This window comes from Plutella xylostella, chromosome 2 (assembly GCF_932276165.1).
Source record: "Plutella xylostella chromosome 2, ilPluXylo3.1, whole genome shotgun sequence".
Taxonomy (NCBI): Eukaryota; Metazoa; Arthropoda; class Insecta; order Lepidoptera; family Plutellidae; genus Plutella; species Plutella xylostella.
This window is the reverse complement of record NC_063982.1, coordinates 3,910,922-3,938,894: the sequence shown is the minus strand read 5'-3', so window position 1 is coordinate 3,938,894 and position 27,973 is coordinate 3,910,922. Positions and strand designations below refer to the sequence as shown.

The 27,973-nt window shown below is 36.9% G+C and overlaps 1 protein-coding gene across 1 annotated transcript; it reads left to right on the top strand.

The window, feature by feature from the left end:
* The first annotated feature begins 135 nt into the window (after positions 1-135).
* On the top strand, positions 136-24,055 carry LOC105385095 (acyl-CoA-binding domain-containing protein 5). The gene is made up of 9 exons (XM_038112992.2): positions 136-468; positions 16,119-16,230; positions 18,573-18,654; positions 19,710-19,854; positions 21,024-21,103; positions 21,564-21,663; positions 22,072-22,172; positions 22,580-22,707; positions 23,654-24,055. Exons 1-8 carry the CDS (start codon positions 408-410, stop codon positions 22,697-22,699), a joined length of 801 nt encoding a protein of 266 aa, XP_037968920.2. The 5' UTR covers positions 136-407; the 3' UTR covers positions 22,700-22,707; positions 23,654-24,055.
* Positions 24,056-27,973: the final 3,918 nt, after the last annotated feature.

Genomic DNA, 27,973 nt, shown 5'->3' with positions numbered 1-27,973 from the left:
TGAAGCGTTGGTGCAGGTCATTCATGAAGTTACACAGTTACCATCGATATCTATATGGCATATATTATCTAAGTACATCACTGATCTGACAGCTGACATGGTTCTGTCACCTGTCATTAATTTTCTGTTTCTTTCTGTCACTCCTTCATTTTGGTCTTGCTGTGAATGCACGGTGTTTTTTTTGTAATTCTTTCCAATTTCGTCAATCGTTATCGCCACGACTCTCGTTTATTTATTGTGAATATTCATAGTGTCGTGCTGGTTCTAAATATATGCGTTTATTGACGGTGACTATTACGAATTGGTGATATGTAGTGAGTGCCGTTTAGGTCCAAAGTGCGAAGCGAAGTGATAATATATTTTTTATTTTGAATAACATCAAGTTTGTTTCCAAATTTGTGGCCAAAATGTCTCTGGAAGAGAAATTCAATGCTGCCGTCAATGTAATAAGGAGTTTGCCGAAAAGCGGTGAGTATTAAACGAATATTCCGCATGTATTTACATACATTTATGAATGAGTTTCGTTATTTCGATAGCTGCCTTATAAAAGCAAGGTCAAACGATACTGATGTTTATTTAGCGTCTGATGCCTAGACCTTTCATTATTTTTTCTTAATTTTTGAATGCAAGGTTGTACCTACATAAGTAAGTAAATCCTTGTGAGGAAATTTTCCATTGCCACTCTAACTATTATTGTTAATTTAAATGAATACCTCCCTCATTTTGTATTAAATATGATACCATACCATTTGTTTTGTCTCAGAGCTAATAAAATCTAGTATATAGTTTGTAAACGAGTAATGGATGACTTGCCCTATGATTGCAACCCAGAAAAACAAAGACTGATGCGTAAACACACTGATAAAATAATATCAAAGTTCAACATTTATCTTAGTTACTTCCAGTCAGGACAATTTCATACATTTAATGATTGAAATTGAGATAAATACATACATACATCCATCCTGACGTCCCTCAGCAGGGACAAAGGGCTTTGAGAAGATTTCTCCATCTGACTCAATCTTGGGCAGTGGCTGCAAGATCTTCCCACTCCATCCCCACAACCTTTGCCTTACTCTTCACTGAATGTCGCCAGGTTGTTTTAATAATCTCTTAAATGTAAATTGATGGCACTCTCCTTTGCATTCATCAAATTGGGGGTACAATAAAGGGAAAAGTATTCATTAAGTTCTGTACAGTCAACAGAGTAAGTAAGTATCCACCCCCAGTTGAAATAAAATAAATCATTAGATGAAAGTATGAAAAAATACAAAAATACGTCCAGCAGTGGACTGCTACAGGCTGATGATGATGATGATGATGAAAAAATACACACAACATACTACATTATGTACATTCATCAGTACATACTAAAAACAACACATCATCTCCCCTTTAACAGGTAGAAAAGTTTAAATATTTAATTGGTTTTGGACCTTAAGTTAAAACTAGTTATGAGGTCTAAATATGGTGGCTGTAATAAAATAAATCATTAGATGAAAGTATGAAAAAATACAAAAATACGTCCAGCAGTGGACTGCTACAGGCTGATGATGATGATGATGATGATGAAAAAATACACACCACATACTAAATTATGTACGGTGGCCTGCGCCTAAAAGTATACAGGCGGAGTTTTTAAAATAGCGATCCCTGATGATGAAGGGACCAGCTACATCTGTTATAAATCCGGGGACGTGTTGTGTGTGATGTGTGTAGCAGTGGTGTTTATGTGGATGTGCTTGAGAAGCATGTGAGCTTGAGATCGCTTTTTTAAAAACTCCGCCTGTATACTTTTAGGCGCAGGCCACCGTACATTCATCAGTACATACTAAAAACAACACATCATCTCCCCTTTAACAGGTAGAAAAGTTTAAATATTTAATTGGTTTTGGACCTTAAGTTAAAACTAGTTATGAGGTCTAAATATGGTGGCTGTATTTCCACTACTGCGGGTAAAAGAGTTTTGATATAAGGTGTGCAAGTACAGCACTCAGAAATAATCTACCATTGTACTGTTAGTTCATTTGTGAGATTTTCTTAAATGGACAACACTTAAACACTTATTTACAAACTAACATTAGCTTCATACACATTAATTTATATATATTTATAATAATAGTAATTACTTAGTATTAACAATGTATGAAACTATTGTGGTAGTCTTATATGCAGTGTAAAACTGGCTTAAGTTTTTATATAGCTAAAGTCAGTGAACAATGTAAAGTGAATAATTTATGAAGTTATTTTTACGTTCTTATTTAAAAACAAAGAACATCTGAATTACAAATTTCATAACACTTTTACTTTTGTAAGGAAAATGTCTATAAAGTTTATGTGCACAACCATTATTGTATGTTTATGTAATAATATATATATTTGTATACATAGGCATTAATTAGCCATAGGCTTTCTTAGTTCAGACATGTAATGAGAAGAAAATAACACTATACTACTAGGAAAATCTTAAAAATGAGACCTGAATGAAGCCATAATAGATGAAGAAGGTTAAAATATGTCAATGTGGGGTGATTGAGGGTATTATGAAAGCTATCAAAGAAGAATGTTAAAAAACGACTACATAGTGATATTTGTTGCTTAGTTATTTGGTTTTTTGATAAAATAGTTTTTTTGCACTCCCATACAATTTGCTCCCTGTACCTCCTGCAGGTTGACTGGTAGAAAACGCTTTTAGCATTAAGTCCACCTGATTGTACATAATTACTTCTGTATATTGTGCAATAAAAGAATAAATATCATGCAATGGCATTTCAAAGCCTGAAAATGCGAGATCAACTACACCTCTGACAAACAATAGCTCTAGGGCGTCTTCTTATCATACAATATTTTTCGGTTCCACACCGGGAAAGGAAATATCTAGTCTGTTTGATAGGCCTTACAACCATGTACTGTACCTAGGGCCTACATGTTGCAGAGGCAATTTCTTTATTTAATAAACTGTAAGGCTACCAGCTGTTCTTTTAACTTAAGTACAATGTAATGTATACCATCGCTCTTACGGAAAACATCGTGAGGAAACCTGCATATCTAGATTTAGCACATCTAGATATGTGAACCCACCAACCAGCAGTGGACCAGCGTGGTGGGAAATGGTCCAAGCTTAGTAAGGCAGTTTAGACCTTGGGGATATGCACAAAGGTCGAGAGAGCCAGGTGCAGGTACTTACACCCCAACAGAGAATAGAATAGAATAGAAAAGCTACCAGCAGTTTAAAAAACGAATGGAGGCAATGGAGGGTACAGCCCATTAAGCTACTAGAAACACATCATCGAACTTCATCGAAGTACATAGTTCATTGACCCGCGTGGCAGTGGTCAACCTTGGTCCAGCTACTGCTCGCAACAAGTATACCTATACACGGCCGAACTAGTAGAATATATTATCTATAATTAACACGATCAGTAGGTCACTGTGACCTTGCATGGGATTGCAGTTGAAAGTTCTCTCAAAATCGCAGGGTTTTTACAACATAAGCTTAAGTTTAATGTGAGTATATTAATCTTATTATTCGACGAAACATTATTCACATGTATGAAAACATTCGAAGAAATTACCTAACACCCATCCAGGCATCTATTATTAGGAGCTTAGTTACCAAAGATAGTCAGATAATGAAGACATAGAATTACACCTTTGTGAAGTGATGAAAAAGTATAACATAAACTAAAATTATATACTTTTCCGTATATAGCAAAATCCTAATTTTAGATTTTCTGCACTAACTAATTTTGCGAATTTTTCTTTTGAGTTTGTTTCACTAATATCGCTCTTCAGGATATGTCCTGAATTCTAAGCTTCCTAGCCCACAGTACGAGTACACTAGTGGTCATTTCATTCCCACAAAATGACCAGCGGAGTTGCGAGCTCAAATAGAGGTCACAACTTATATCACTGCATTGCGTCCTAATGCACACTTATGCAATCACAACACGGGCCCAGACAGGCCATCTTAGCCTCTAAAGCCAAGGCGCTAAGGGTGATAGATACAAGGAACGGTAAAGCCCTATAGTCTTATTGCCTTAGATTAACGATATAGGAATAAGATGGTGTTAAATACAAAAACAAAGCAAGATACTTAACGGACGCATTTTGTTTGCTGTCAAACCGTTTTAAGTTCAACCTACTGACAACCATTGTACCAATGAATAGTGACAGTTTTTCTAACCGGCCGTCTAGTACAAGTTTAGCAATTTATGTAAACGAAAAAAGTTTTGGTTTTCTTCTGTCACCTGCATGCATTATCTGTCAAAAGTTCATGATAGTTTCCGCTAGAAGCGCCACTTTGTATTGATTGAGAAAACTGAAACTTTTATAGTTTTCGACGAACTATCAAACATGTACACACGGCAACGTTAAATGGTTGGCAGGGCACACTAACGTAGGTAGTGTATGTGTGTGTCGGCGACGTCGACGTAATTATTTAGTTCTGGGCAACCCACACATGGATATTGTAAGCATGTAGTTGTGCCAGTGACAATGATTCATTGTTTTTATGATATGAAGCAAAATTTTGCAAGGCAGTGTAATAGATTGAATGGCTCAGTTGGTATGATACAAGACTTACAATAATCGGTATGGTGGTTCAAATCCCACTGAACTTACAATATTCCTTTTTTGTTTTTTTTATAGATTTAATTTATTTTTTAAGTTGGTTAATAATAGTATTGTAGCATATACGAATAAAAGCAACACAGAAAGTAAATGAAACAAGTTATTAAGTGTTAAAATAACCAAATTTATTCTTGCCGTAACATAAACATTAAGGATGTTACGTTTTTGTTGTTTTTCGTTTTAAAACATAGTTGTAGTTTATATTAATAAGGAAAATTTTCAATTACAGTTTTAAATCATAATAAACATCAGAAAAGGATGGACTGGCTGTTTTACTAAAGTAAATAGGCAAGTCATTAGTTATATGAATCAACATGTTAATTAGCTAGAAATAAGATAACTTATTCCAACCTCAGTAACAATAACATCATTAACACATTGGCTTACCCATAATTGTAAATAATAATAAGTATTTAACCAAATAACTAAAGTCTTATACAAATGGAAAAATAAAAATTACTGAGCTAACCCCAATAACTATAATTTTCACCACTTTTTCGCCATAATATCTTACGTCCATCCTTGTCTGATTTAAAGGTCTTTTCATCACTAAATATCACCACATTGTTGCACCAATCAAAGTTTAAAATAGTCAGTCGCAAAACGCACTCTGTTTCGACGATGCTGATCGGTTAGAGCAATTTTCTTCGTCGGCCTCCGACACCGCAACCCAGCAGCACGCAAGTGAACCCGTACGGTTCGTAGGGATAGATTATGTGTTGTGGCCGTAGAACGGGTGCTGCAGAACGGATCAGCGCTATGTGCAGCTACGATTTCTCGATGGCGTGGTGATGCATCCGTATAGACGACTACTGTCTACATGTCCCGAATCTGCGTATCGGTGAACCCATAATTGAACAGTTCTCCTCTGCAAACAAAAAAAACAAATACTTAGCTTATACAAATACAAATATTCTAACAGTCAAATAAAATTATATTTGCAGTTCTATGTGACTTACCGATATCATTAAACGTCTTGCGATTTCACTAATTGTAATATTTTGTTCATATAATACAATTATCTCCGCCTTTTTGAACATGGTTAAATGACTTTCCATAGTGACTGCGAAGATAAATTAATTATAAATTCACAAATCACAAAGTGAATCACTATGCAGACGCAGAGGTGAATTGTCACTAAAAGTAAAAACTAATTTCGTTTATTCATATTGTATGAGGGTAGAATGGTTTTACTTCTCAAATGAAGAACGAATCATATATTTTTAGCGAAGAGAAATAGTCGACAGCTATGCAGCTTGTAGTCATTTGTCAATTTCAAATAAATTTATTTTATACTCAACAGCGTTTAAATTAACGCTAAATTTAAATAAAGTAAAATAAAAATACCCATTTGTGGACTCGAACTCACGACCTATGTTTCATAAGTCTAACATACTACCAATGAGCTACGAAGAGTATAGCTACAAGTTGTGAAATTTTGCTTGAAGTCTGTCTGTTTGACTTACTCGACCGGTTGATATTTTTATGTCATAGCTGGTGTAAGGGCGTTTGCCTACGCGCAAACTCGTTTGTGCTGTTGTGTGTGTGTGTGTGTGTGTGGTTTGTTACTGGTGTATTTACCGATTTCTGCTTTATTGCACACATAGACCACGTTAGTGTGTACACATACACTACGTTTGTGTGCCCTGCCAACCATTTGGAGTTGCCGTGTGTACTAGACGAGCCGAACTAAATCAAAATAAGAGCTCAGTGCGCAGTGGTAGAAATGGGAGTGTTATTTGTCGAGACGTTCTTTTGCACTGACACTCCATCTGGTCCATTGTTAATCTAAGGTCTTATTGCACTCTGAATGACACGTCCGTAATAGTAAAGGGGCAGTATTGTTTGTACGCAAATGGCTTAATTGTATTGTGAGGCAACGGACTCTTACAAAGGATGGAGAGTATTGCGATAGGCTCTTTTCAATATTGTAATTAAAAAAAAACAAAACACGCACTCACGCCTTGTACTAATGTACTCCCTTGCGGGGTAGGCAGAGGTGCATTACTGCACCCACTTTTCGCCAGAGTGTTATGTTAGTCCCAATGTAATAGGGGGCGGGCCTATTGCCATTTAACGGGCACATCCAAGACCCGAGAACAAATATCTGTGTTTAAACAAATATCTGCCCCAGCCGGGAATCGAACCCGGAACCATCGGCTCAGTAGTCAGGGTCACTAACCACTACGCCATTCGGTCGTATTGTAATTACTTACGGACCTATTTGTCAGAAAAATAATCTCCTGACTCTGCAATCTACCCACCTGCTACCCGCCTGTTTGGAGATTACAGCACAAAATCTTTCTTGATGAACTGTTGCGGCCGTTGCGGGCTACCTGTATGTATGGGAAGTGTATACCTTTACTCCTTGATAAAAATCCAAGACTTAAGTTGTAGATAGGTACATTGAATCCGACAAAGCTAACTTTGGAACGAAAACAATAAGAACAACAGAAATAAGTGCGAACAAAACTTTACTAGGGCAACAATTAGACTTTGCTGACACTGGCATGACGCGTTCTTTTTCATTGGTTTATGGGTTACAATACCATTTATAGAGAAAAATTATGTACTACCTTTTACCCGTTGCAAAGTTAGAATTGTCCTACTCTAGATCGACTTACTGAAGAGACAAAAAACTATGGGAAGCCCATCAATGTAGTGGCTAACCACGTGCCCTGTAACCTTCAACACATGTGGACACATGTTTTCAGTCACAGGAATCTCATGAATTATTTATGTGACCAGCTTACTCTGTGGGTTACGTTCTTTCATTGATTTTTATAAACGGTCAAGCTAGTACAGTTTATGTGGGGTAATTAGGCTTCTTCTTCTTCAGGTGCCATCTACTATCGTAGGTCGGCTATCATTATGGCCACTTGGGCTCGGGAAGTCGCAGCTCGGAATAGCTCTATGGTGGACATATTGAACCATTCGGCGAGGTTCTGTAGCCAGTGGGTTCTTCTACGGCCAGGTCTTCGTTTTCCCTTGCAGTATGATTGGTAATTAGGCTAACGCACTCTTTTGTCGTCACGACGATTCAATGGTGGTGTAGTGGTTAGGGGTGTGCTATGCCGAAGGTCCCGGGTTCGTACACCGGCCGGGCATTATGTTTGTTTGAAGGCAGATTTGTACTCGGGTCTTGGGTGTTAAATGTTTGCGTTGTGTGATATCTCCAACTCACCTGTCAAGCTTAGAGATTACGGCCAAAACCCCCCGGTCTTGGAGGGGGCTGGTGTCCTGTTGGGCTACCACCACCGAATATTAGAAAGCAGCGTCGCTGACATGTCAAATCTGACGTACCTTCTATGCAACTGACAGATGTTTGGCAGGCGGGCCAAACTGCTTATGGATTGTTAATTGCTAATGTGTCTGTGGTGGTACGGTAGATGCGTGGAATATTACGGTCTGTGCGTAAGCTTTTTTTTCTCAGTCGTCCGCAGAGATATTACTTGTCTAAGGTCGTCCGACATCAAAAATGATGTAGTCTTCATTAGCGAACCCACAGAAGGCCACTCAGACGTCCAAACGACTGATGTATATCAGTAATTGTGCGGAAAATCTTCGTAACGTTTCTAAATGCCATAATAACGGAAGAAAAACCCTGTAATGAGGATGCAGTGTCAGTATTCCCGAAACACCCAGCCCGGGTCAAGCAAGCCAGGGGGTCACTCTTCATGACGAAAAGCGAAGTTTCGGAGCGCTGTTGCACGAGCCACCACTCTATCTCGTTGTATTAAACGTGCCGATTGCTCGACAGCTCTTGTTCGTTCCTTTTCGTCAGTATAGAGTAACCCTTCAGGATATTAGAGGCGGGAATCCTGACGAAAAATCACTTTTCATAACAAGAAACCATAACTATTTGTTTCTTACATAAGAGCGTTTGTAGACGTCCGTGTTTTACACCGGACGACGACGGATCTTTTTTTTGACATCGGTCCGGCGAATTTATGTGGCGACTGGCCGCTTAAATAACAGACAGGAGCAGACTTAAATCTAGGTCTGTCTTTCTGTCCGTATACTGTCAAAGCAAGACAGCAATAGATTTAATGCTGACATTCGCTTAAAGTTCCTTTGTGCCACTGCTGTACAAGAGGAATTCAGAAATCGTGGTTTACGGCAAAGACTCGGGTACTATAAGTACACCGTATACACCAGACTGGGTTGCGTAATTCAGCTGCTATAATCTGGGCCTCCGCGGTGTGGAATCATGACAATAATCTCAGCGGTCTGTGGTTACCTCATTTACTCCCTTTCCTTCCTAATAACCTAACTATTCTGGTGTTGTTTTAATGAAATTATACGATTAAGATTCGTGATACACAGATATTTACCATAAAAAATCTGAGAAAACTATGCAAACGACGCAAGGATTTTATGAATGTTGAATTATTGTTTACAAAATATACGTTGGTATTGAGATTCGAAAGTGAACCGACAATCGTGTTACCGACGATTACACAAACCCTGAAATTGTAATTTTTCCCACATTCTAAAATTCGGTATAGGTTCATTATTCAACAGAATCGTCACCACACATATATCATCCTGTAATCGTCCACAGCTGGACGTAGGCCTCTCCCAAGGACCGCCACAACACTCTGTCCTCGGCCTTCCTCATCCAGCCACTAAGCTCGTAGGTCCAACAGGCTGGAGGGTGTCCCACGCTACGTTTGCCTTATCGATTAATAGTGAAGTGTAGTTCTCTACTTCTGACGACGGAATGGCGTAGTGGTTAGTGACCCTGACTACTGAGCCGAAGGACCCGGGTTCGATTCCTGGCTGGGGCAGAAATTTGTTTAAACACAGATATTTGTTCTCGGGTCTTGGATGTGCCCGTAAAATGGCAATAGGCCCGCCCCCTATTACATTGGGACTAACAATAACATAAACACTGGCGAAAAGTGGGTGCAGCAATGCACCACTGCCTACCTCGCAAGGGAGTACATTAGTACAAGGTGTGAGTGTTTATATATATTATATATGTAGTTCTCTAGTAACCAATGTGTTGCCAAATGAAGCTATAAATAAAAAGAAAGCAAAAACCAGCCTAACAAGTAGGCTATTTTGTTTTTGTAAGTTCACCGCAAGATTCAAAACCGGTTAAATTATCATTGGTGTTACAGTAAAGTATAATTATGACGTCAAATGATTTTGAATTTCATCACAACATGTAGATAATTTGTAATACAAATACATCTATAAAAACGTTCGCATATAAATTCGTCTTTTCTTATTTATTATACAGGTGTTGCAAAAAGGGTATAGTTACCAACCCGAAACCAGCATGTGCAGGATGATATATCTAAGCCCGAAACTGAAATCAGAATTTCAAAATTCGCGAAAAAAAATATTCATTCTCCATAGTAAAAAAGTCACGTGACCAACTAAGTTTCTATGGAAAATGGATATTTTTTTTCGCGAATTTTGAAATTCTGATTTCAGTTTCGGGCTTAGATATACCATGCTGCACATGCTGGTTTCGGCTTAGTATACCCTTTTTGCAACAACCTGTAGACTTGTAAACACTTTTACAAGCTATGGAAACAAGTATATTTTACAAGTCTCATTTCCATGCAAGCGTCAAAATTACTTTTAACAACTTGCGTAGTAAACTTTATAATATCAGTTACAAATACGTTCAAACAACTTTACTACCCCTCTAACAAGGTACACAGATATAGGTAGCTACATTCTTAGATACTTACCTTAGTAGTAGTACTGTAGTGCCATTACTTTGATTGTCAATAAAGTTTTACAACTCTTACTGGCCCCATGTTGTTTTTATCTTGATCTTCAATGAATGGCATAAACATGAAATACCGTTGATTTCGTATATTGCGTCTGTTGGGCAGCCATCAGCAGTTCATCAAAGTTATTGTTGGGGTTCACGATAGCAGCCCCCTTCTCAAGTTATCGGTGACAATGACAAACACTAGATATTTAGGGTTTGTCACCGTGGTGAAAGGATTGGCCAGTCAGAGTAGCGTCAGTCGCTGACTGCCCAGTGTTCACTGCACTTATACAAAGTACAGTTGTTACGTCACTAAGGGGAAGTCCTTTCGTCCATTTTTTCAATTTTGACGGTCAATGGTACATGCACTAGGAAGTCGGCGACCGACAATCTAATCCAGATGTAGTGTTTGTCACCGACACGAATGGAAAAAAGAGATATTTTTTTTAACGCTTAGAAGAGTTCAGCTAAGACTTAATGACTTTTAAATGGACAACATTTCAAAAAACTTAAGCTGCTATAAATCGAAAACCATTTCGAGATTTAGCTCTCAAGGCCACAAAAAAAATGTTTTTGTTTTTTTTGGATGTATCATTTTCGAGAAAATCATAAAATAGTAAAAAAGTGCTGATGACGTCATGCATCAGGTGCGATGCATTTTGATGATCAAAGCCTATAGATTTAAAAACAAACTAACTGTCACTTTCATTTTTGATTGGCGTTGACGTTTTATCGAGTCGTTGTTGTTTATTTGGGTCATTTTCATAAATTCTGTTCTGTCACTTTCTGACTATTTTTTTAATTTATCATATAAAATGGTTAGTACTTATTAAGAGATGACCTCTATTTAATATGTCCCAGAGCATGCCACCGCCTACACAGCTGAAAAAATGCTTCTGTTTATTTTTTTACATGATAAGTACCTACTTTGTATCATCAGAAATATCAATGTCATTTGAAAATGACCCATTTGTTGGTTGGCATGTAAACAAAGTTTAAATGTCACTTGTCAGTGTCATTTATGTTTTTTTTCGAGACTAAGGCAATAGACAAAAATAAAAATTGAGCCTAATGAAAACGTGATGTCACTTCCGGTTTTAAAATAATTAACTTTAAAGTTAAAAATAACATGCAAAAATTAATGTATATACAAAATAAAAAAATACGGGTCCTCTAATTTTTTATAACCTTTCCGAATAGCTAATAAAAATATAGGGTTAAGAAAATGAAATGTTGTCCATTCTTTAAAATTTACCAATTTAGAATATTAAAAAGGCCTACATTACTACCATAAGTGATGGTAATCAGTCGACAGTACGGCGCCCGACTCTGTTATACATAAAAACTTTCTCTTCTACACCAATAAACATTAAAAATGTGTTTTGAACGCAGGCTGTTTGGCTGACCACGGTTTTTGAAAGGGAAACGTAAGAAATATTAACCAATTAGTAACTTAGTTTTTTTTTGTAATTAAGTATTGAACATATTTTTTATGCCATCCTATTAACAAAATATTTTAGTCACACTTTAAATTTACCGGTTTGGATTACAAAACGTACAGATTTACTTTCTTTATAATATCAGTAAAAAGAGACAATTTTGAATAGATTTTTTTATAAGTCGGTCAATTGACATGAATATGTTGAGGAATGCGATTGATTCAATGGTATTTTACGAGTATTATAAAGTATTTAACTGATTATTTCTTGATATTGGTTTTATAGCCCTAGTTTTTTACGCGATTTGGATTGGCTGTTTACTACAGCACTACTCGAGTGACGTATCAACATACGACGTGTAATATTAATATTTCTGGACTGTAACACTTGCTATTTGCCCTTATCTTGTACAATGTACAAGCTGACTAAAATAGTAGTTCTCTTGATGTGATTGTGCAATAATCGCGATTGTTTTACTTATAGGTTACAATTTACCATGACTTATATTTATGTCTAGTTCGATTACTTATTGTAGCTATTTTGAGTGGATGCTAATTTAATAATTTATACATTGGCCAGTCATCAGTCAAACATTGTCTGATATTTACCTATCGTTGAAGATAGTGTTTAAATAAGATAGCCATGGTAAATCGCGATACATTTTTTGCGCTAAAATAAAGTTAATGAATCGATCAAACACTTGCTCTGTAAATAATTTTATAATTCTTGAGTTTGTATTTCCGTTTCTACTTCTATTTGGGAGATGGATCAAATTTTTGGTTAACTGTACTTACACTTGTGCAGTCAGAAAAAGATTTATGTATACAGGGTGTTAACTAGAATGCGTTTGAGCGGGAAATGGGGGTTAGTATTAGTCTAACCAAGCACGTTTCTAAGAAAAAAAACATCAGAATCACGAATATTTATGTTTAAAGTCTAAAGTAAAGTGGAAAGTTTTACCTTAATCAAAAACATGGTCACCCTACACAAACACATAACCAATGAGACATTCGATTGCAAAAGAACACACACTGTAAATTTGTTATCAACTTCACTTTTCATAATTTATTTGATGTAACTATGATTGTAATTAATTACACAGTAGGTAATAACAATTATTAAATAAAATTGAAATTATTCATGGTGATTAATGACATACTAATCAACAATTAAACAGCTGATTGTAATAAAGTTTGATAGATCGTACAGAATATAATTTATGACTTTCTAGGAGCTCAGAACAATAATTAAACCTTTTTACTCAGAATAAGGTAAGCGTTTAGTATTCACCCTTGATACTCACCACATTTTATTTTTCTTTTATTACCTAAAGATGCGTACAGACCGGCCCAACGAACGCCCACCGATGGACATTTATCATACATAATACAGGGGCAGATTGAGCAACGAAGGTCAACAAAACCCGTTCGTTGGCGTTCGTTTGGCCGGTCTGTATGCAGCTAAAGATAAAAGACCACAATGCATAACAGGATGATAACAGGGTCTACTTCAATGACGAATTGGTTTACTTACACTCGCTCATCTCGATTTGTGTTGTGTACTTGCGATTGAGACGTCTTTGATGACGAATAGTACGGAAATCCTCATAATAAGTATGGCCTCACTTTAAATACCAGTAGAATAATAACAATCTTGCGTATCATAACCATCGAGTATTTATGATAGTCATTACCTTCTCTGTGGATCTAGTCTGTCAGTCAGTCATTGTTGTTTACTTGTTTACAATCATTTTTTACAATTATTACCTAAAAGGGAAAAGGTACCTACAATTCTATCTTTTGATTACCAAGCCTTGTTCCTCATTTCGTTTTATGTTGTGCTGTGCTGTGAATACGTGTGACCTATGTTATGAAGCATAAAATGAAAATGTTCTGTATTCATAAAAGATAATTGTGTATCAATAAAGTGATACTTATGGAGTAAAATGAAATGTCTACAATGGATTGGGTACTTTGAGTACCCAAAATCTCGGTAGGTACCTTGACGATGTGGCTCCACGAGTGTGGTGCAGATGCACGCATACTTTTTTATTGACCTTGGCTTTGAATTGTTTGGCCTTGATCTTGGCTTTCAAGTTCATGGTCATTCTGTCAAACGTACCTAAACCTGAATAGGGTGACTATGAAATTTTAAAATGTACTAAATAAAACTGTTTTATGTTGGTCAGCTTAAAGCAAATAAAATACGTTTTTTAATGTCTTATCGTGTTCAGTATCATCAGCTGTATCTACCATTTCCCGCTCCAACGCAATTAAGTTAACACCCTGTATGTCGCAGGCATCTGGTTTAATCTCCTGTTTGATTGAACCGCTAGCCCGTTCATTGGATGACGCTATTCAGTTGTATGACTAGGCCGAACGTTGATTGAACAAGCGTCACAAAACGTCCAACTAGTTAGCGGACTTAAAATCAGTCAGGTGGCGAATAAAACAAATATGGCGTCTAACAGCGAACAGCTGACACAAAAAGCACTTGTATTGTTATTTTTTTCAAATAAATTAGCTTTAAAGTGCGTTATTTATGTTAAAATAGTGTGACAACATGGATTTACCTATTATTACACCGCCCCGGCGGATAGTTTCAAAGAAAAAAATGTGCTGAAACTGGATAATTATGAACAACAATATCAAGGTACGTTTATTGTTATTGTTTAGTTAATTTGTGAGATGAGAGCGTTGTAACATAGTCTTTTTGTTGACTCTTGTCTGGTCATGTTATCCTAACCAGACATTACAAAGTTGCTATACTATATCCCATTTAACGACTTCGCTGAATAACGTTCAGTCAAGATGTTGGACGTTACAGTCAACCACTTGACGAGTTGTTCTTTAGTCATTCAACTGAGTAGCGTCATCCAATGAACGGGCTAGCGGTTCAATCAAACAGGAGATTAAACCAGATGCCTGCGACATATATACCATAAGATAAAGAAATACAGATTTATGTATACCACCCCACCCCAGCGCAAACAGTTTGAACCTGAGACTCCTGGTTGGAAGGTACCTAAATGAATCAAATAATACTTCATCGATACACATAATCACAATGTATGGGTAACCCCCTTATTCATAAAAAAGTTATAGGAGGCTTTAGCTATTGAACTGCTTTGTCACTCTCTGACAGATAACAATTTGTTCTTTGACAGAGAGGGACAAACAGTTTAATAGCTAAAGCGTCCTATAACTTTTCTATGAATAAGGGGGTAAGTATTTTTCATGTCATGTATCACCCGTCAGTGGATCATAAAATTTGCGCTGGGGTAGTAGCTTTTTTGCTGACAGTACATCATATTGACTTGATTGAGTATTCATAGATTTTTGTAACGATTGATGGATCAGTGCGTTTAGTCAATTTATGATACATAATTAATGTATGTGTGTATGTATGTATCGATCGTACATCACTTTGCGCATACATTTGTGTCATAAATAAATAAAGAAAATACATAAAGTAGGAACTGTAATTATGTAAGTTTTTAGTTTTATTCATTGAGGGTACACCCAAGTCTGCGTTATTCTATGGTTTTATTACTTACGTAAACTCTACTCTGTAGTTTATTTCTTGTCACAATATTTAAGTAAAACAATAGGACGGATGATGGTGGTAATTGTTTTATAAATAGTTATGCACTTACGAGATTACAGCATCGTGTCGCTAAAATGCTATGTGATAATCTCGAAACATCAAAATTTACTTAAATACCTAAATTAAAACTAATATCAAAACTCAATGCGGCAATGCGCCCAACAGTAGTTTCAATAGAATAGAATACTCTTTATTTTGCACCATGAAATAAAATATTACAAAAACACTGAGAAAGAGAGCAATCTTTCTCTCTCTACCAAACAAACTTTGGATGGAAGTAGTATTTTTCCAACGAAGCGGAGTCCAACATATAGTAAAAATACAAAGGCCATCTTAACGCTAATGAAGAGAGAAAAAAAATACTCGTTATACTTCGTGCGCGAGTCCGACTTGCAGTTGTCCGGTACATTTTTGTGTGTGTTTATGCTTATGTTACTTATTATTATTTATCATTTAATGCTTTATTGCACAAATATAAAAATAAGTGTACGAAGGGTGGACTTAATGCTAAAAGCATTTTCTACCAGTCAACCCACAGGAGGTGCAAGAAAAGATTATTATTATAAAGTGTGCAAAAAGAAAACAACACTAGTACTACAAAGTTACAACAAGTCACTTAATAATAATTTACTACTTACTGACTGTTACTGATGTTGAACATCGAATTTAATACACTTAATAAAGTTTCTCTACCTCATCTTCCGCAGGGTCGTACCAGCCCAGTAACGAGCTGATGCTGAGGTTCTACAGCTACTTCAAGCAGGCGACGGAGGGCCCGTGCGACAAGCCCAAGCCCGGCTTCTGGGACGTCGTCAACAGGTACGGAACCTTCTATTCTATTCTCACCCACTCCTGGCTCTCTCGAATGGAACCTTTGTGCTTTTTGCACATCGGCAAGGTCTTCATATTCCAAAGAACTCATTGGTACATGTCAGCGCCGGGATTTTAACCCGCATCTCTGATGTGAGAAGCGGGCGCTTACCCGACTAATCTACCACTTCTTCTCGTATTCATTTCTCCTGATATCTTCACTATCTAAATCAAGAGGATAGCAAAGGGAGGGAAAGGGGGGAAGTTAGACACTGAAGGAGACCTAGCCCTAGCCTATCATCATATTAAGGTGATCTAGCTCTTCAAGGGCTCAAATCCTTTTAAGATTTGAATGAAATTTGGTATACATACGGTCTAGACCCTGGGAAAGAACATAGGCTACTTTTTATCCCGGAATTCCCACGGGAAAACTTTTTAAGGCGAAGAGAAGCTCGCGGGAACAGCTCGTAACAATACATATAAAAAGAGGAAGATACGGTTTTTATGTAGGTATTAAATCGTTGATTAGATTATAGATCACTGGCAAATATGACTGATTCACTGCCACTTCAGCTTGCAGATATGTCTTTGTGATGTAAAATATTTCCTATGAAATGTGTTTATAATAATAATCTGTATTAAAAGTCAAGATACGAGAATAGTCTCGGTGGCCGTCCTTGGAACTAACAATGAAAGGTCTCGGTGAACCCATTGTATGCGGTTACATTGCTTACTTGCAATAACTCTTACTTGTAAGGCAAAGTTGCTTGAGTATAGCGCTGCCACACTCTCAATGAATATATTTTCTATCATTTTGACGACAGCATGAGCAGGCGGCGGTCATCACGACCCATCACGCCCCCACTGCTAGGGCGTTCCTTCCAATGAAGGAAGGGCCTAGTCCACCACGCTGGCCTAGTGCGGGTTGGCGGACCAGCTGATAAATATTTATTAAAGAAATAACTAATAAAATACTTCTTCTTGTGGTGTCGGTAACAAATTCTAGAGCTGGATTATTTAGTTTAGACGTGGATATTTGTTAGTTATAGAAATAATTGGTTAGTTTCTTTCTTATGTTGTTATCAGCTTAAATAGTTAATAATCATTTAAATACAGTGATAATGATAACAATGAATAATCCGCATAGCAATGGATTTTCTAAGATTAAATACATAATTAAGTACCTTCCTAGTTTATTAATTTAATACTATCAAGGGCATCCGTAAATCGTGTTCGAATGGGTTGGTCTGTTGGTCTATATTTCATCGTCTAATGCCCGAACTTTCACGAACATTTGCTATCAGTACAGATTTTAGATTATTGCAAATGATCGCGAGTGTGTGTTTATGTTTGTTACTCTATTCTTGCACGTAAACACAACTGAAATGATTTGGATGATTTTTCGTATGCAGGAAGCTGACTAACTGGGTTAAGACTACTTTTTATCCCTTAATTAGAAGCTTATACATTGTAAGCTCTAACTTAACTTAAGCTTTAGCTTGTTCTCGCGTGAAAAATCTAACTCGGAATAAAATAAACAGGTCCTGTAGTCTTGTTATTAAATAGAAGACGATTATACCTTAGTACCTACAGCCGAGCTAAGTATAGTTGTGAAATAACCACAAAGTCAACTAAACAATGCTTAGCCGCGACCTTTCGTTGTCAACAGAATGACTCAGCTGCGGGTGTAGTGCGAGTTTTTACACCGCTCTTGCCAGTTTAATGATCTAATCCGCAAATTACAGACATACATAAAATAATCATTATTAATAATGTACAAGACCAAACACAAATCAATAAAATAACTAATTAACTATTAAGTGTGTTAATGGTTTTTAATAATCAGCAAACGGACGCATAGCATTCAGTACCTATTCTTTGTATAGAAATTCACACAAGTGCTTCAACTTCATCGGCATTGCCGACGCCGTTTCTTCATACATTTATGAAAATCCGTTTGGTGCGATACGTACAATACCGATAGGTGGACGCTTACCTTAAGGGTGCCTTTCCACCAGAGTGACCAATGATTATCATTGGTGGATTGGATATTAACGTAACACAATACAGTTCTGGTGGAGAAGCACCCTAAGATACTAATTTCCTTTACTTTTTATTTATTTATTTTAAGGTTGCCTGTAAGAGATTTCTTAGCGATAAGGCCGCCTATTGTTTATTGTTTCTGGTTTATAAATAATCTTTGTATGTTTTTATATTTGTGGTGACCAATTAAGATATTTTCTATTCTATTGGTGAATATCAAAGTAACACAACGCAGCTCGTGGGAAAAAATACCCTAAAGTAGTTACATGACTCAGAGACGCTAACCAATATATATTTTTTAATTCCAGAGCCAAATGGGAGTCGTGGAAGAAGCTGGGGGACATGAGCCAGGACGAGGCGATGCAGGCCTACGTCGACGAGTTACACAAGGTTGGTCCAGTCAAATTATACAAGGGGCTGCAAAAGTTTGTTCAGGATGCCTATTTAACCCTTTGCTACATCGACATCTGTCACATGGCTTAGAGTTTGTTGAAAATATTCGAGAAGTTCATTAATAGGACTGTCACGGTTTGTTAATAATATTTGTGAGTAGGTATAGGTACGCTATCAAATGACAATGGGCGTTTTGGGACCTATGTCCATGTCCAATAAAGATGAGTCATACATCGTTGGATAGCTCTTTTCAAGTGAGCAAAAAAATGTTATGACGACAAATCCGTATAAGTTATCCATTTTGAAATATATTCGTCGGAAGAAAGTATTTTTCTATAGCATTGCACTATCTCTCGTGATGACAGTTAGGGCGTAATACACGTAAACACGTATTATTAAAATGGGAGAAATTAGTTTCAACTGGTTTTACTTACTGAGATAATAAACAAATATAATATTATAGTGAATGATGATCATTTTGTTATAAAAATAAATGTGAAAAAATACAAAAACATTAAAATTACAGAAATAAAATATAAAAACTTTCAAGGTACGATTATTCTTATTGGACAGTAAATCAGGAGTAGCGCTTCCGTTATTCATATTCTGCAAAAAAATACCTTTTCAACGACGTACCACTCATTTCTATTGGTGATGGTCCCAGCTTCCATACATTTGTGCCAGTCTCTTTTGTTCCATGTTGTGTATTCTTGAAGGCGAATAAACTATTTCTTTCTTTCTTTCTTTAAAATGCTTTCGATATATTCCGTTACAACAGAATGTCTTGACAAAAACCAAATCAAAGATGCTAGCTAAGGTCAAAGGTAACTTTTTTACGTTAATACGTACGAAAAAACTTACAACTTCGATATTTATAACTTTTTATCGAAGAGAGGGCCTTATTAAAATAGGCGTTCCTCTAGGAATAATTTTTGGTCCTTTTCTATTTCAAATTTAAGTAAGTAACTGCCACTTTTCTTCTCACTTGCAATAAATGTATTTTTCTTGTTTCTTATATTATTTCTAACCCCTCCCCCCAATCCCCCTTCCAGATAGTTGAGACGATGTCCTACAGCAGCGACGTGGCGAGCTTCCTCACGGCTGGTGATGATGACGAGGGGTTCCCCTCGGACGACCTGCAGCTGGTGGCCGGCGACGTGTTGGCCAAGGTCGCTTCGGAGACCAACAGTCCTATCGGTAAGTGTCTGTCGGAGAACCGATAAAGCCTTGTATCCTCTTGAGCATGGTGAGGCGAATGAGCGGCGCATTTGGCCGAGCCGCTCAATGGGAGATACAAATCTGAGCGTGCTCAGGCGTCACCACTTGAGCGGCTCGGCCAAACGAGCCGCTCATTCGCCTGAGCATGCTCAAGTGGATAAAATGCTTATTAACTGTCGTAAGAGGAAATTATGGATGCTTATGGCTTGTGGGTATGAGGAGAGGATTAGAAACGACGGAACTCTAGCCAAATTGTTGGCTAGCGGAAATAGGCTTTAATAAAAATATATTGACTAATGTTTTATATAAATATATTGACTTGGTCATCGCACTAAATAATTTAATTAACACGTGTTTCCATGCGATGGCCGAGTCAATATATTTATATAAAACATTAAAGATTTTTAAGATTGAGATGCGTGCGTTGATAAGACTTGGTATTACATGGATCTCACAACTTTTTACCGTAGAACAACTGAGTTACGAGACTTGGTTTTTTTGACAAGTATTGTTTTTGATGGGATAAAGTTGTCCTGTTATGCAATGAATCTTACAAAAGCAATTCTTCTACTTTTCGTATCGTCTACTAAGTTTGGTCAGCCTGAAAGATTTGGCCTCTCTGACAGCTTCGAAGACCAAAATTATATAATTAACTAGCTGTACCCGCGAGCTTCGCATCGCCTTAAAAAAATCCCGCGGGAATTCCGGGATAAAAAGTAGCCTATGTTCTTTCTCAGGGTCTAGACCATGTTCTTATATCAAATTTCATTCAAATCCGTTCAGTAGTTTTGGCGTTAAAGGGTAACAGACAGACACAATAACTTTCGCATTTATAATATTAAGTTAGGAATAATTATCCTATAATAGACGGCTGAATGGCGTAGTGGTTGGTGGCCCTGACTGCTATGCCGAAGGTCCCGGGTTCGATTCCCGGCTGGGGCAGATATTTGTTTAAAGACAGATATTTGTACTCGGGTCTTGGGTGTTGGTATTTATATTTCGTATGTATCTATCTATTTATTTGTGTAGATATATCAGCTGTCCGACACCCATAACACAGGTTCTGCCTAGGTTGGGGTCGGATGGCCGTGTGTGAGATGTCCCCACATATTTATTATTTATTTATAATTTAATCTTTCCTCTTCCAGACTCCCGTTCAGTGAGCGGGTCGTCGACCCCGGCGCGGACGCGGCATGACAGCGACGACGAGTTCATCGACACCGTCGACGTGAGTACCTTCATAATTACGCACTCATTTTAATGTGGTACACTGGACATTCAAGGAAATATACCTAGAAGTCGGAGGGAGATTTTCTGCCACCTCATTAAAAATAAAACATTTAAATCATAGATGGCGCTAGTAAAACCAGTACAGTACAGTAAATCTCCTATACTCGCCTACTTTTAGAGCATGAGTGATAAAATGAATTTTTCTGCTTAGCATTATATTATTAAAGTTATATTTTTGTGCTGTGGTATGTTTTCATGAACCAAAATACTTAAATAATTAAATACAAACGTGCTTTGACGGGAAACGTTCAGTTCACGATCGCCACGCGCACTTACAAAGTTACAAAGTTGCGTTCAAATCTCGACGTTTAAAATACGTCGTATCCAATGGCTCTATCCAATGCGCCATCTGCTCATCAAGTGGGAACGGAACTATATTTGTTATGTTCATGTTCCAGAGTGACCCCGAGGTGCCGCCGGCGCCGGCGCGCGAGGAGCCCCGCTCGGCGCCGCGGCTCAGCAACGGACACGCGCACCAGATCACCTCGCAACTCACGCGTGAGTCACCCGCGTTGTATAGAGTACAGACACGACGCTCGGCAGTCAGACGCTTTGTTTACTGATTTAACGAGTGTAGATGTAGACCACGAACTGTTGTGAGGATTGAGGAATCCGAAAATAGTTCGGCGCTCCTTGGGAGAGGCCAATGTCCAGTGGAAAACTACGTTTGGATATCGGTTCTTTGGTAGATATAGATGGCCCATTTCCACTTTGGTCACCACACATAGAAGGGTAACGTAAAGGGATGGCTTCTTTTTCTTCTGTCAACCAATAGAAAGAGCTCGCGAACTCCTGGTTGTCAGAAGAAAAACAAAGCGATCCCTTTTCCAGATGCCAATAGTTGAATGAACGCAAAAAAAGTTTCAACGATGAACCCTCAGTTATGATTACGTGATCATGTTTCAGATCTGAAGGTGCTAGAACAGTTACCAGCGACTCTGGCGCGGCTGGAGGCTGACGTGGCGGCGCTCAGGAAGGCGGTAGAGGGAGACCGGCGTGCTATGCGAGTGAGTGTTATTGGTATCCCATCATCTAAGTGTGTTAATTGACATTCAGAATCAATACTGGAGAAACTCCTGATAAACGGTTCTCTGAATGACACCTCTCCTGATTACAACGGTCTGAAGGTGCTAGAGTAATAACCAGCTATGTTGGAGCATTTCGAAGCTGTCCTCCTTTCCCTAAAATTGGCATACTGACGATTTCGTTATACCATGACTACAACCCAAAAAAATACTATTTAAAGTTCAAGTAAAATATCGTAAAGGTGCCAACAACAATAACTTACAGAGTACTTTTAGCGATATCGATGTCCGTTGTGCATGTGCATGTTATCTAGAATATATACTTTTGGTATTTACTCACCCTTGCCGCCATAAAGATAATAATGATTTTATCATATTATATTTTTCAGGACCTAAACAGCTGGCGCTGGCCGTGGCAAGAGTTGAGCCCGCCCACTCTGCTGCTAGTGGTGGTGTGGCCGTTCATAGCGTACAGACTGGCGGCGCGTGCGCAGCGGAGACATACATAACGATACTGGTGAGTTGGAGTTAGGCCTCTCGGACTTCTCGGTCCTATTTCCACACAAGACGTCTGCACATTGCTGGCTGAAGTACCAGGGCAGTACGAGTTTGTAAGAGTTCCTAGGAGAGTCATTACAGTACATTGTTAGTCAAGTTTTTATGGCAAAAGTACCAGGGCAGTATGAGTTAGTAAGAGTACCTATAAGAGCAGATAAAATGGCTATAGAAGAATATTTACATTGTGAAAGTACTAGGTCAGCAGTAGTTGGAAGGAACTCAGCCCGCCCACTCTGCTGCTAGTGGTGGTGTGGCCGTTCATAGCTTACAGACTGGCGGCGCGTGCGCAGCGGAGACCTACATAACGATACTGGTGAGTTGCTGGAGTTAGGCCTCTCAGTCCTATGTCCACGCGAGACTTCTGCATGTTGTAGGCAGAAGTACCAGGGTAGTATGAGTTTGTAAGAGTTCCTACGAGAGTCGTTACAATGCATTGTTAGTCACGTTTTGCTGGCAGAATTACCAGGGCACTATAAGTTAGTAACCTGCGAGAGTTCCAATGACTTGGATAAAAAAGGCCATAGAAGTGTGCTAACATTAGGAAAGTACCAGGACAGCAGTAGTTGGCAAGAGCTCAGCCCGCCCACCCTGCTGCTAGTGGTGGTGTGGCCGTTCATAGCGTACCGACTAGCGGCGCGCGCGCACGAGGGGGGACAAGGGGGGCGGGGAAGTTACTCGCTCCCCTCTTTCCCGCGCACATATTTCTGCCGGAATACGCGACTCACAACTCACAAAATTACGCTCGTCTGGCCCTACCCTAAAAGGATACTTACATTAGGAAAGTAATAGGATAGCAGTAGTTATTTGAAGCTCGGTCAACCCAATATGTTCCAAGGTATAGAGATCCTTTTATGGATGGTAGGTATTCACATTTGCGTGATCTAAGTAAGGTTTTTCTTTTACAGGTTGACGGAGCTCGCAGATGACAACATAATAATATTAATGTTAAGCGGAAGGTCGACAGTTTCTACAGAGAGAAGTTTGTGTTTACAAACTTTATTTAACCGCTGGTTATTTGTGTATAATAACTAACTGTGTAAAATACGGGCGATTACACAATACACATTAATAAATTGTGGTGGAATATGTTTACCCACGAATTCATCCAAAACCGTCATCGTCATAAGAGGCTTACAAGCGTCATCGAGATAATTGAATTTCTACTCTTTGTGTTAGACTGGTCAAAATTCGAGTATCACGACGATGCTTGCAAGACCCAAACTGGCATTTTGTTCTAAGAATCCGGGGGTTTAGCTTTAGGTATGCAGGATGCAGTATGTTGCAAAAAATCATTTTAATTTGATTAGGGGTAAAAAATTCATTGGTCGTGCTTTTTGTTTGAAAAACGGCGCTCAATTTACAATGCTCGTTTTATGTAACCTATATTTATTTATGTCACAAATTTTATGCGTTAGTTTTATTTACCCATTCTAAAAAAAAATAGTTAGAGCATGGCCAGCGAAAGAATGAAGAGCAAATTCAATATAATATATAGCTTTTAGAGTTCTATTGAATATATCTGAAATAATATTTTTCAAACAGCAACAATGATTTGTTACGTTTGTTTAAATCTCGTCCTTAAATGTTACCATAGAACACAAAATATTGTGCTAAGATAATGCGTTTACCAAGTTCATAGTCTTTTTTAATTAATTAAGATGGTTTTGTGCTAATTTTTCTAAGATTCTGTGTAAAACTTATTCAGGGTTGCCGGTAAATGAAGGAAATATACCTACCATGCTTCTGCAAATTAAAATTACATTTTGTTTGTATATTTTCAGAAAATTGGTACGCCAACTTAATTAATGCATTTTCATATTGTTAAGAAAATAGGTTGCTACTTACTTGAAACCTAAAAAAAGAATGTCATGTTTTAATATTTTATACCATTCCTGCGTAAAAATGCGTATAGCTAATATTGGTGATGTAAAAATAGTTTAAATGGATTTAAATTATGTATTTTCAATGTTGGTTTTTTTTATTTATATTATTGTAGTTATTTACACAGACCTTTATTTTATGGATATCAAATTAATGCAGTTTTTTTTTTATGTCGTGTCGATGTTAAATTAAGTTATTTAGTCGTAAAGGTGCTTGTTATTATCGATATGGTTTAAAGTTATATTTATTTCTCAATAGTAATTGGTATAGTGCAGGGTTTGAGACAAGTTACGGTATGGATTTTGTTACTCAACAATTTATTTGGTATCTTACAAATCTTTTTATTAATAATCTTTTTAATAACTAAATGTTTTTATTAATATTTAAAAAAAAAACCGATACTAACAAGCTTGTTCACGATTTATTAAGTGGTTAAAATGTGTAATTTTATGTGATACATAGATTATTTAAGTGTTAGAATATATTGTAGTTAATTTTAACTGGCAACATTTTATTTTAATTTAATTTTTCTTGTGGTCTCGGTCAAATGAAACTTATAAAATTAATTAAATATTTATAAACTATGAATTATAAAGAATTCGTTATGTATTTAGATAAAATATATAACATAAATGTACCTATCATTTTGATTAAGGAATAAAAATAAAGGGTTTTTTTACTGAATTGGTATTTTATTATACATTTTCAAGTCTGATAGAATCGTGACTTTTATTTTGAATATGTATGATGCTTTTGTAAAATACAACTAGTACAGTCTTCGATGCGTTATTATGCAACTTTGCACACTAAAATGAATCTTTATATAATTATAAACAATAACAAACTCTAAAACCTTTTATGGCATCAACAATTTAGTTTAAACAAAACGATTCAAGCAAGGACAGAACTTAAATATTCTATTAATAAGGACTATTTTCGCGTACAAAGTTGAACATAAAAACACCTATATATAACATTGTATATAAAAAGATAGCAATATATTAGGTATATGCCGAACGAAAAATATAATAATTTATACTTTTTAATACTTTAGTTTTTAAATAAATTCCAGTAAGAACTGGTGCTACAACAGAAGGCAATTAAATCAAATTTTTTTTTGCGTTAATATACTGTTCAGTTTTTTAACAGCTCAAATAATATAATTACGCAAAAATCGGGCTGTTAAAAATCTTACAGGTAAAGTATGAAACTCAGCATGAGCTGAAAGTTGACTACATGAATATAGGCTTTTCTCGAGTGCCCAAAATTATTACAAAATGGTTTAATTCTACACTGAGCTATCTCGGTCATAGATTATGTAGACAACATTATTATTGCAAATTCAACACAAGTAAAAATAGATATGCACGAAAAAGAACTGAAATGTTCGAATGACATGTTTTTTCTGATGCACTAAGTATTATATTGTAAAGCTACAACATAAAATAATAATACAGTAGGGACGATTCTGAAGAACAAAAAGTCTATTTAGATAAAGGTTCGTTCTAAAATTAAGTTTTGTCGCTTTAGAATTAGTCCCAAATAACAGTTTGACACCATCAAATTTTGCACTTAATTTTTCTTATATTTCTATAAAGGTGGGATTTTTACTTATTTTATTACAAAGAGCTGTATGAAAGTCATATAACGAGGCATTTCTTTAATAGAGAATTTAACCTATATTTTTATTTTTCTGTTGTTTATCTACTTTACAAAACCAGTACTGTCTTAGATAATGAATTAGTACAAAATTGGATGGCATCATTTTATCGTAACAAACAGGAGCCTATGACTAAATTATATCACTTTGTCAGATAATTACTGACAAAAAATATCATGCACTTGTAATGTAACAACAAAATCTTAATTTATAATGTTTTTGTAAAAAAATACACAAGTTAGTCAAGTATGAAATACGTACAATTGTGGTTATAATAAAAAAAACTATTCTTCAGCATTATTCATTACAATGGTGTCAATTCTGAAGGCACCAAATTATGTCAAACTAAAAAAATGCCAGTGAAAAATTTTATACTCAGACTGTCGTAGCGTCAATTCGAATTTAAAACAAGGTTAAGGTTCAGACAGAACTAAAATTAGAATTTGTGCCTTCAGAAGAAAACGACATCAATGATAACGTATTTATAAATGAATGAGAGATGTTTGTAAAGAAACAAATGTAGATTTATCTAATCTAATTTCCCTGAAAATTATATCATAAAGATGAAAATTTTAAATAATAGATTTGCAAAAATCAAATGCATAAACCGCGTTTATAAAAAATTACTTATAAGTAGTTGTGATAAAATCGGTATAGAGTATCAAATGTATTTTTTTCGTTGAAGTAGTGTTTTCAATCATTTCTTTACTATAAAAGTAATACGTATGACAAAGTTAGACACTTCTATAGACAATAGTTTAATTGTGCAATCAACAATTGTAATATCAATATTTTGTAACTTTAAACTCAAACTACTGATCATCTAAAACAGTGCCCCAAAGTTACAGTTGTATTTACCCTCGGTGAAATATCATAGGTACAGTGGGGATACCGTCTAAATCGACGAATGACCGAACAAAAATTGTCACGCAATCCGCACCCTTAAAAGGACATAGAGCCGTGGCGTTAGCGCAGCGCTCCGAAGCTTCGGGGAAACAAAACTACAGTGCTCCAAAATTAATAATGCGCATAGAAATCTTTGACAGATCGGTTGTTTTCGATGTGACACATCATATTGACTCCTATTTCTTTCGAACAGGGTGCAAAATGCAAGTGTTTTTTTAAGGCTCTTACGATTTAATGATTCGGGTGTGAAGATCTGCATGTGCATTATTAATTTTGGACAAGTGTACAGCGTTAGCCACGACTCAGCATGGCTATAGCTTGACAATGGGGAAGAAAACCAAGTGAAACTTTGGCAGCACAATCGAGTGTGCCTTTCAGATTCTGACCAATTGCATTGTTGGAGATAAAAAATGGCGATTGAACCAACCAATCAGAACTAGGGAATCAGGCACACTCGCCTAAGGCGCCATCTGTGATTAGCTTTTAGTTTTTCTCCCCATTCTCATTAATGTTTTTATGACGACCGAATGGCGTAGTGGTTAGTGACCCTGACTACTGAGCCGATGGTCCCGGGTTCGATTCCCGGCTGGGGCAGATATTTGTTTAAACACAGATATTTGTTCTCGGGTCTTGGATGTGCCCGTAAAATGGCAATAGGCGAAAAACACTCTGGCGATAAGTGGGTGCAGCAATGCACCTCTGCCTACCCCGCAAGGGAGTACAGTAGTACAAGGCGTGAGTGCGTTTTTGTTTTTTTTTTCTCTTTAGTTCGTTCGTC